Below are 11,271 nucleotides of genomic sequence, written 5' to 3'. Positions count from 1 at the left end.
CTTGATGTCTTGTATGATGGGACACATTTGATAGAGAGACTTATTGGGTAGACAATTGAGTTGTTCTACCATATGTGGGGCGAGTGGGAAATGTTGGTAGAAATCGGGTTTGACCTAATTCCCATGTGGAGCGCCCATGCCGGGGTTGCACTTACCCATGTGGAATGCCCAATGGGGCTGCACAGACTTGCTAGGGTTAGAAACCCTAACTTTCCAAATCTCTATGATATATAGGACTGGCCACATAACCCTAATAATGAGAATAATTGTTCTGCCTCTCTCTCTCTCTCTCTCTCTCTCTCTCTCTCTCTCTCTCGTCTTCTTCTCTCCCAATTGTGAGTGAGTGTCTCTGAGGATTTCCATCACAATTGTTGGGTTTGGAGGGTGGATTGTCATAAAGGATCACCTTCCCACAACTTAGTGAGATTGCCACAAAGCTTGTATCATCAAAATTCATATGGATCGATATGTAGGGTAATCGGATCTTCTTTATTATTTGGAAGTTACATCGAGGTAATCCTAGATCTTTGTTTGCTTTCATTTCTACATGTCCAATGATCAAAATAGTTAGAATAGTTATGATCTTAAATGAAGTAAGAAGTGGTTGTGTGTCTGATTTATTACTACTTAAAATTTACTTTAAAATTAAAGTTTCAAAATAATTTTAGCATTTGAAATTATGGTTTTCATGTTTCCCTCTCACACGGTTTGGTCTTTGTCTTTTGAAAGTTACCATTTTGGAAAGCACTTTTTGTGTAGAAACCTTAGTCCCACACTTAAAATGGAAGAGTTGATGGGAGATTAACATCTAGAAATGTGAGGTGAGACTGTTTCATTTTTGTGATTGATTCACAAGAACCTTTTTGCACCATAGAGGGTGAATACAATCGTAAGGATAGTAACTGATAGCATGCATTGCCCCAGATTCACTTCTATATGTGTTGGGAGTAAATTGAATGTATCAAATTGGTGTTCAAGTGCTTATACAAGAGGAATCTTTACTTCGTTTTTTAAGAGACTGCTTCAACCACTTAAGATTATTTTTGGTTATACTAGTCTCTCAAATCCTACTTGACTATCATATCTTACTACAATTAGTAAGGCAATGGTGGTGATAACCCAAAAAAAATATGAGGAAAGGAAATTAATTCGCCGGTAAAGGAAGGGAGGTAACCTTTGAATGATTCCCATGAACAAGATCCCCATTAAACCAGCAAAAAAGAAAAGTTGGAAAAAAAAAAAAAAACCCAAAAAATATGAACCAAAACCACCTCAAATGGAGAAAAGCTTAATCATCTACCCATATAATTTGAAGATTCTGATGCTTTGCTTCCAGTCTAGAAGAGATGATCTTTCAATTCTTAGATGAATGTCCAAAGTATTTTAGTGTTCCAATTCCTTAAATTCTGTACTAGGATAGAAACAAAGCCTCAAGGAATAACAACTACAAGCATAGCATAACATTCCATACAACAACAGATAATAAGCATTTTCTTTCACATACACCTTTTTATCCGTCATAGAGAATCAAAACAAAGAATCAATTAAAGTTAGCTGCTTGTATCCAAAAAGCAATATCATCTGATCTTCAGCATCTGTATGTTGGAAGAATAAGAACAATACCAACATCATTAAACCAGAATGAACTTCTCCCAACAGTAAAAAGATTCCCCAATATCAGAGAAGAGAACCAGAACCTTAATACCTGAATATGAAGTCACTTGCATGTCAGCATATGCTTTGGTTCATCCTAATTCATAAGTAATATTATATGGCTATCGTATGATCAGAAAAAGTGCCAGTTCTCATGGAATAGTATATTTCCCCCATGAAATTAAGTTCTCTTCAAAATGCCAAAAAATTAGAAAGACAATTTTAAAATAACAGAGATAATTTTAATCATTTTCTGTATTAGAGATTCTACTCTTAACAGATTGCAAATTGCCTTCTAAAAGTTACAATGGATCAATAGATCATATAGAACTCTTGGCCATGAAGTTGTTTCTTTTGAATACAAGAATAGGGAGGCAGAGGAGGAAAAACACTAACTGCCTAATAATCAATGGAAGGAAGTTGATGATGACTTTATTTAACATCAAGTTCAAATATTTGCTCAATCGATTAAGGATTCAGTACTCTCATGATTTGCATAAAGGTCTGGAAGGTCAGAACTTACAGAGAACTTGACCAATTTCTTCTTCTCAATGTACCTGAGACTAGGCTCCATGACAAGACCAATCAGCACAGCTGTGAGACTTACAACCATAACATTAAGAGAAGCAAGAGATAATACCACACAGATCAATGCAGTTGGAGGAATACACATTAAAATGGCTCCCATTGTCCCCACTGGTATCTTAAATGGCCTTGACACAGCTGGGTGCTTCATCCTTAACCTTACAAATGCAACAAACTCCATAATCATTCCAAAACAGTACAAGAAGTTCTCTGCAGCTACAATCTCTTGAAAGCTCAGCCATGACAAAAAAACAACCCCAGAAGCTGAGAACAAGATTCCAATTAAAGGGGTTCCATAAGGAGACCTCTTTCTAAAGAACTCAGGAAGCATCCCACGTTCTGCCATCCCCAGAAGTTGGAAAGAGTCACTGCTCATCTCAGCCAAAAACATCCCCATATTAGATAATGCAGAAGCTCCTTGAATCCACCATCTCAACCACACTCCACCTAAAATTTTAGCAATATCTGAGAAATAACCATCTGTCCACAAATCACGGTTGAGTGGGATAGCCCCAGTACCAATCAAAAGTGGGAAAAAGTATCCAAGAACAACCAAGATCAAAGCATAAAAGAGAGCCCTTGGGAGAGTTTTCTTTGGATTGTCCACCTCTCCAGCAAGAGTACTAATTGAGTCCCAGTAATTCAGATTCCAGAAGAGAGTGTTAAGGTACAAACCCCAATCAACCTTGTGCAGGTTTACGACTAACCATCTCGAGGGCTTCAATTTTGGGATTGCCAGAAGTCCTATAACCACAAAAGGGAGAATCGAGAACACCCCTAAGAGTAGAGCGACCCATCCGACAATCGTCATACCCCTGTAGTTCATGTAAGTGAGAGCCACAGTCAATATTAATACGGCTACTATCCTTGGTAAACCACCACCTAAAGCTGGGATTGCTGATTTCAGATAGTCTAGAAACAGAACTGGGTATAGTGCATTATCAATGACACCACTTAGCCATTTCATCCAACCTTGCTGAAAACCCCAATATGGTCCTAGAGCTGATGAGACCCAAACAACATACCCTCCATTCTCCGGGAACATGGTACCCATTTCAGCTGTTATTAGGGCCTCAGGAACACTCCATATGAATGGGAAAACCAGAAAACCAAGAAGAGCTAAAAGGGGACCAGCCGCCTGAACGGTGTCCTCAAAACCAAAGGGGCCCCCAGATACCTCATAGAAGATTAGGAAAACAAGAGGTAAAACAGAAACCTTCTTGAAGTTATCAATCCTGGGAGGAATTGCCTCATCAATAACCACATATGCTACACCATTGTTCTCTTCCATTTGAGCAAAGGCTTGTTTGTCTGCAGAGTGTTCCTAAATTTCTGCAAGCAAGATCAAAATCTGAGTATGATAAGAAGTGAGTCTTTCTCTGGTTGCAAAGCTATGCAGAGCTCTAGAACACATCAGAAAAAGAGGATTTCTTAATAAAACTAATTCTCACATAACAACAATTAGGCCCCTTCGCTTTGTATAACTAAACAGAAAAAGAAATAAACAGATTGAATTCATATCTCAGATATCAAACTCAGAACATAATAGCATTTATCGTATAATTACACAGAATTAAAAAGTAATGAGGGAAAGATTTTCTTTTTCCTTCAAAATAATTTTTCCACATAAAAAGATTGTCTATGCTGACCTTAAAGAACCACACAGCAAAAGATTAAAAATCTGTTTCTGCTATTGCTCTTGTTAAGCGTCTTCAGAGTTCATGTTGAACATAGTGATCCAAAGAAAGAGAGAATGCGGAAGAAGAAAGAAAAACAGCAGAGATTAAGTGGTTTGGTCTGAGGCTTACATCCACGTCGAGAACCAAGATCTCTTATCTTGTCTTTCTGTATATGGATTTTGTATGCTTACATATAATGGCAAACTTGCGCTTGCAAATGCACATGCGGACATTTGTGAGGTGGCACAGAGAGAATTTCTGGAACAAACTAAACGCATTTCAATTATATAAACAGGTTCTTTTTATTTAAATTAATTTTAATTTCCAAAATATATTGATTTCTTTTCTGTGAGATGGGGACTAAGGGCCCCAAAGTAATGACAAATCTGCCACCTCCCAAAGAAAACCTGTGTGATTCTTATCCATTATATCAACAAAAATAAAATTAAAATAATTGTGTAATAGATTGAACAACTTTTAGACTGGCATCAAAACTTATCATTCCTCCTAAGATATGCCTCGATCTTGCTCATCTACACAACAGCCACCAAAGTCAGGCCCAGCAGCAAGGTAAACTAGGCTCAAGCACTCCACAATAAAAGCAGAAAGTATGCATTACTTAAAAAGCAAAACAGGGTCCAAGCAATTTTGCATTTATAAAATTGGTCAAGAGAGCACAACCTCATGCCTAAGAGAGGAACCAAGTAATTAAGAAATACTTCAATTGATATAGATATGAAGCTTCTAATCTGATATCAATTGACTGATGTTCCAAAGATTATATAAACAATAAGGCTACATAATTCAAGTATAAATTATAGATATAGTAAAAATTACATGAAATAAAACCAACCAAAAACAACAAAAATGTAAGTGCCACAAGGCAAACAACAGCCGAAAAAAAAAAAAAAAAAAAAAAAAAAAAAAAAAAAAAAAAAAAAAAAAAAAAAAAAAAAAAGAAAGAAAGAAAGAAAGAAAAGAAAAGAAAAGAAAATAAAAGAAGGGGTAACAATTGTATTAAAGAATTCAGTATTTATCAGTGCATCACATGCCTATATTAGTGAATGTAGTGGAAAGCATGTACCTGAAAACTATCATATCCTCACCATTAAGGTTCAGGAAGCCATGGAATGTAATGTGCAATGGGAGACATCTCTGAGGGAAATATTTGTGTAGTTCTCCACCTGATGGCATTGCACATTGTTCAAGGTAATGTGCAGCGTTAGAAGATCATGTTGTTCTATCAAGATGCCTCACTGAGGCCTTGAAGAGGGAGTCACTTCAAACTTAAGGGGAAGTTGAAGTGAAGGAAGAGTATAATAGGATCAAGAAGGGATAGGAAAATTTTGTAGAGTAGATGGAGAAATTTTGATCTCATCAGTACAGATTATATCGTGGGCTTCATACAACACAAGAAGTCAACAAAACAGCCAGAGAGAATTGTAAATCCTTTCCAATGTAGTAGCAACATCTTAACAACACAGTACACCCCAAGCTTGCACATGCTTCTAATCACAATCAAACAACGCTATTGTAAATCTGTCACATGTGCCCGGATATATCTATATCACTGTTATGCTAACACGTGTCTAGTTCTCATTTCCACTGCACTGCCTGCATTACCAAATCACTATTTGACCCTTTTGACACTGCTAAAAATACTTGCGTATCATCTCTAAAGCTGTCATATCATTGTTTGGCATCTCCAGCTCTACTCACATCACTTTGTGAGTGTGTTGCGCAATTGATTGTGTTGACAACAATGGTAAACACAGTCCAATAGTTCCGTGGTGTATGCTCTTTGTTGATGATATGGTTTTGGTGGATGAGAGAAAAATATGGATTAAAGCTAAGTTGAGATATCCAATTTTACTCAAACTACTATGGGTAACGAAATGATGAAATTGAGAGAGATATTGCAAAGTAACAATTTAAGATGTCTGGGATCAACAATAAAAAGAAGGTGATATAAAGGATATAGACAATGATGTTTCACAAAAAATTAAAGTAGAATGGATGACCAACACAACTCTACAGTCAAATGCAACTCCTACCCATAAATCATAACATTCGACACACATCCGCTTATAATGTAATGATATTTCCCTCCTCTCCTTCCTGCTGAAAATTCTTTATGATTCCAATAAACAAAGAGAAACAAATCAAAAAATAGAAATAGGACTAACGATCATTAACTCAGCAAGCATGCTGGAGGTTGATTTGTCAGTAAGATTCTATATCGACAAAAAAGGGCAACAAACTTTGGATCTTAGAGTGGATGAGCAGATAAAACTGTGAATAGGTGAAGAGTCACAAACATCAATTTTGATCTAAATATTCCAAATAGAAGGAAAATAAATATTATTTCTTTTCCCTCTACTAACATAGAGCTTGGGCCCTTCCTATAAGAAATCTATGTAACAAAAAATAAATCACCATGGACTTCACCCCAATAACAGAGAGCCCGACAATCAATACAATAAATCAATCAAATAAGGTCCAATACCCCAATTGTCACTAAGAATACTAAGAAGCACATTAAACCAAAGTATTATAGACAAGGCCCATATGATGCTTTTCCAAGAACATATAGGGAGTTAGTTCAAGTTTGTCATCCTATGCATAAGAGCTGTCTCAACTCTCAACCAAAGGTTTAAAATGTGTCGTTATAGTCCTTGAGATCATAAAAGGGGAGGGAAATCCTTGTTCACCTCAGGTCATGGGATGAGAAGATGAGGACTACAGAAAACCTTCTTCCTCTTCTTAGAGTCTCAAATCATTTTCACACTCAACACAAACAACAAACACATACCTTTTTATTGAGAGAGAGAGAGAGACCAAAAGTCACATTCAATACTCAAACATAGAAAACAAAAGTAGTGCAGACAACAACACAGAATTCAATGTGATGAAAATAAAGTGAGAGAGAGAACATAGTCTTTGAATAGACCTTGTGATTGAGATCTACTGTATGGTGTATAAGAAAATAAAGTTAGAGAGCTTAAGTTCCACTCTAATGAATGAAAATAAAGTCAGAGTGAGAACTCAATCTTTACAAATTCAATAGATCTTTGATGCTATTTACTTAAGTTTGTCCACCCACTGAATTTGCTTCTGCATATGTTGCTATTGCTACAACAGTAGAATGTCAAGGTAAAGGAAGCCATCAACTGAAGTTAGAAAAAGGCCAGATGCCACTGACCTTATAAAAAGCTTCAAATTGCTTGTGAAAAAAAAATAGATTAAAGTTCAGCTGAAAGGTTTGTTGCAGTCGGTAAATCAAAAGTTCGATGGGAGAAAGTCAGGGATTAGACATACCTCTGTCTAAGCTTCCTTCTATGTGAAATAACATCTCACCCCATTCTCCTTCTTCTGTCAATCTCTGTCTCTGCATTAAATGAAATATTAGAACACATTATACAACAGTAAACAAAAACTCAACCTAAGTTAGCCAAAATATAAATTACTTACCACGTAAGAACAAATAGCAATGCCCCAGTGTTCAATAGGGATGAAACCTCCACCATCATACCTGAAGTTGTCCAGATTAAAATAACAAAACTCCATTAGTCTTAAAACTCATATGCTGCACATTCCTGTTATGGGTTCCATTGACCACAGGAATTCCAACTCTCCTATATTGAATGTAAAGGGCATCGTCATGACTTCTGACTGAAGTAGAAAACTCTGTAACATTCAGAAGGATTTGCTTCCAAATGGCTTTGCTTTCTTCTACATGTGTGTGTGCATGCTCGCGCACAGACATTTTTAACTCATTTGGGAAAGAAAATCTTGAAAAGAAATATAATAGCCCCTCACGCTTGAATATATTTTTCGTTGCACTCTGATATTGGGCATTTGGTGATACATCAACAACCGAATTTAACAGGTTCTCTTGTGGAAGTACTTTGTCAAATCTGAAGACATGTAGTGGAAAACTATTTGAATTCACAGATCACAAACTTATTGAAAGTTACCAACTATTCTGTTCAAACTTGAAAAGGAAAGAAGATTAATGGTGGAAAAAAAAATTCTAAAATTTCCAAATTCGGCCATTATATACAACATTCATACCATTCAGGTATGAATATGGAGCCTGGTGTCCTTCTCCGTAAAACAATTTGATCTATGAATAGCTCTTCAGCTGGCACAAAAAATGGAAATAGATTAAAGATATGAATATTGAAATCAATCAGAAGCAATGAGAACTAAAGATCAAAAGCATAGGTTTTGCTTTAGTTCCTCATAATGAAGAGGCATTCTGGTGACTTAACAAACATGTCAGCTTTGTTAGATTTCTGAGGTAACAATCAAGTAGACCAAACATGGGTTTCATCATTTATGAGAAAAGAAAAACATGGGTTTCATCAAAAGAAGTACTTCATACTGGTAAAAGTTATAATTATATAAGCAATACAAACACCATACATGTTCTAGATTTGAAGCAAGCCACATATCCAAGTCTGCTTTCTACCTGGACTTGCACTAAACAAAATCAAGAGGCCAAAAGTGAAAAATGATATAATCTAAAAGACATGAATCCTACGAAGAAAGAAAAATTGATTCAGAAAAAGAAAAAGGATGGTTGTTTAATTAGTACCTAGGTAGGTTTTAACAGCATCCATGTAAGAGTGGTGTCTGTGAGAGCCAAGAATACAACAAGTACCAAACCTGCCTGGGAGATCGATTGTTACACTTGTGCCCTAATCCGGTCTAATTTGAACTGTTGTGATAGGCCTCAGATCGGAGATCGGAAGTACGATCGTGTTTTGGCTTGCGGTTGCTCATTGCCAAAGGGGTAGAGATGACCCCACATGTTTGTGTATTGCATGCCTATCTAACTGGAGGGGATTTATACCTTCCGACTCCATACGGTAAGTGACCTGACTCCCCACACTTGAATTCCGGCACACATCAAAAATTGCCGGAAGACCACGAGCACAGCCGAAGGCAGCTAACCGTGCGAGGCCAACTGGAGGGCAGCAAGCAGACCATCGAAAATATGCCACCGGAAGCAGCCTGGGCCTGGATCAATTGTATGTTTCCAGTGTCAGGGTTCCGATGCCCGTGGGTCTCGCCACTCGCATCATAAATAGTTCTGGATGATCCCAAATCATCCTTCACACCTTCCTTGTGATGTGAGCGCTTTATGGACTTAAATGGTCGGGTCCTCGTGCCCCAAAATTCATTTAACCCGATTGGTCCAAAAGGGGTCCAACCCAAACAGACCCTAGGGTCCACTTAAGTTATAAGTTGGGAAATGAGGATTCATTTCCTCATTTCCCTTGTGCTCAACGTAGGAGAGGAGAGAAAGAGGAGAGGAAGGAAGAAGAAGAGGAAGAAGAAGAAGTTTGGAGGCCTACCTTGGTGCCGGCTACCGCCTTGTTGCCGGAATCGTTGCTGGAGGTAAGGACAACCTCCCATACAACTCTCTCCCATCATTTCGACCTAAGTAGGGCTAGGATTGGATGGGATTTTAGTGTACAAACTCTATTGGGGTCAGGGAATGCGTGTTGCACCTCCTCGATGCCACTGCCAAGATCAAACCAAGCCCAGTGAGCTTCGGCAACAAGAAACACCAAATGGCCACTTAGGGTTTTGATCGTTCGATCAACGTATCTCCCAAATGGCTCGGTGGAACGTATCTCCCAAATGGCTTGGTGGAATTGGGATTTTCTTGGGTTCAAATAATGCTAGGAACATCCCCTACAAACGCCATGGAACAAATCCTGACGATCGGGCCTGAGTCGAAAAGCCCCAATTCAAGTTGAAATTTCTGTATGACCACTGAAAATATGGCACATGAAACACTGTAGCTATTTTCGGTGGACGAATGAGCCTTAAGTGTTCTGTCTTCTCCACTGGAAATAGGACTGATATTTCTGGTGGAAGTGCCTTGTTTTCGATTGGTGTTTCTAGTGACAATACTATCACTTGGGGATAGTGTCCGTACCCTTTAGGGGGTGACCTGTGTGGATCCCTCCTGATGTTCTCGACGCATACTGATGTACGATTCCATTTGTGTCTAGGACAGTGATGCGCATGTGCCCCAAAGCCGGAATTGATTTGATCGATCGATCGATGGCCGTACTTGAACCCGAACATATCCGATCATAAACTAGCTGAGGGATGGACTATATTTATTTTTGGAATGTTTATTATTATTAAATTACTCACATCCTTAGAATTATATGTTTAATTGTAATTACTTAAATACGATGATGATATGTTATATTTGTCATTTTACGATCATGATATGAACTGTATGGAGATGTATGACGGGATCCAGTGTGGTTGAGGTGGTACTGGTACCGTGATCATCATGTGTTTGGTTGTGTGTATGAGATAGAATTCGGCATGGCCGAGGTGGTACTGATGCTACGATTGCTGTGTGTATGTTGCATTCATGCATTGATTATGTGTATTAGAGTTATTTGTAGTCACGGGTTACACTTTGTGGCCAAGGTCTCGCTGGTATCGTGTACCCTGGGACTGCATTTGAAAATGGATGCGCTTTGTGGCCGATGATTGGTACCGGTGTTGCGTAGCCCATATTTAACCGTGATATGTATGCTAAATTAGGTAAACGGTATTGGGTTTCACTTTGTGGCCAAAGTCTCGCTGGTATCGTGTACCTGAGACTATATTTAGAGATGGATTACACATTGTGGTCGAGGTCTTGCCGATATCGTGTAATTCATACTAACTATATCACTATGAAGGCATGCAGCATATTTATGGTTAGGTATCACTCCCTATGCTACGAACCCTTGCCAATAGGGGTTGAGGTGTTAAATAACTCATTGTGGTATGTTCGATATGCCTTTTCAAAATGCCACACCCGCGGTACGATGCGATTGTTGTCGGAGGTGGGAACCTATTCGGCATGACCAATGATGTATATGTGCTATAATTGCCAAGAGGGGATTATCAGGGGTTTACTGGGTGACCTATGAAAGCATACGGGGACCTGCAGGATTTTATTCATGGCTAGGGTTTGTATCCTTGCTTAGTCGATGGCGGTTCCGAGATGAAGGATATAGCCTAATACGCCATAGTAGTATTTACCAGACTTAGTTTGTATTGTTAGGTGGATAATAAATAAATGAACTGCATCACGAGCATCATGGACTATATGTTTAATTTTCATAATCATGCATTATAAATTATTATTGCTATTGTCTTGCTTGGATGTACTTGACCCCACCCCTCACTGAGCGAATTAAAAAGCTCACCACACGCATACACCTTTTTTTTTTTTAGATGATGATGTAGGTACTGTGGTGCCAATGGCGGGTGACCCAGTATCTTCTAGGTCAGAGTATGGTGTGAGTGATTGGTAGATGCGAAAAGC

The 11,271-nt window shown here is 38.2% G+C and overlaps 1 protein-coding gene across 3 annotated transcripts; it reads right to left on the bottom strand.

Annotated features, from left to right (window-relative positions):
* Positions 1-1,941: 1,941 nt before the first annotated feature.
* On the bottom strand, positions 1,942-7,950 carry LOC122085111 (probable polyamine transporter At1g31830). Of its 3 annotated transcripts, XM_042653551.1 has the most exons (3): positions 7,389-7,950; positions 7,236-7,305; positions 1,942-3,570 (listed from the first exon to the last, which is right to left on the bottom strand). In XM_042653551.1, exon 3 carries the CDS (start codon positions 3,527-3,529, stop codon positions 2,114-2,116), a length of 1,416 nt encoding a protein of 471 aa, XP_042509485.1. In that variant the 5' UTR covers positions 3,530-3,570; positions 7,236-7,305; positions 7,389-7,950; the 3' UTR covers positions 1,942-2,113. The 3 variants fall into 3 exon arrangements, with proteins under 3 accessions (XP_042509485.1, XP_042509486.1, XP_042509484.1); XM_042653552.1 differs by lacking the exons at positions 7,236-7,305; positions 7,389-7,950 and adding an exon at positions 4,047-4,155; XM_042653550.1 differs by lacking the exons at positions 7,236-7,305; positions 7,389-7,950 and adding an exon at positions 3,888-4,147.
* Between the last annotated feature and the right edge of the window lie 3,321 nt (positions 7,951-11,271).

Source organism: Macadamia integrifolia, chromosome 7 (assembly GCF_013358625.1).
Source record: "Macadamia integrifolia cultivar HAES 741 chromosome 7, SCU_Mint_v3, whole genome shotgun sequence".
Lineage (NCBI taxonomy): Eukaryota > Viridiplantae > Streptophyta > Magnoliopsida > Proteales > Proteaceae > Macadamia > Macadamia integrifolia.
The sequence above is the reverse complement of the archived record's forward strand: the minus strand, read 5'-3'. Positions and strand labels throughout refer to the sequence as shown.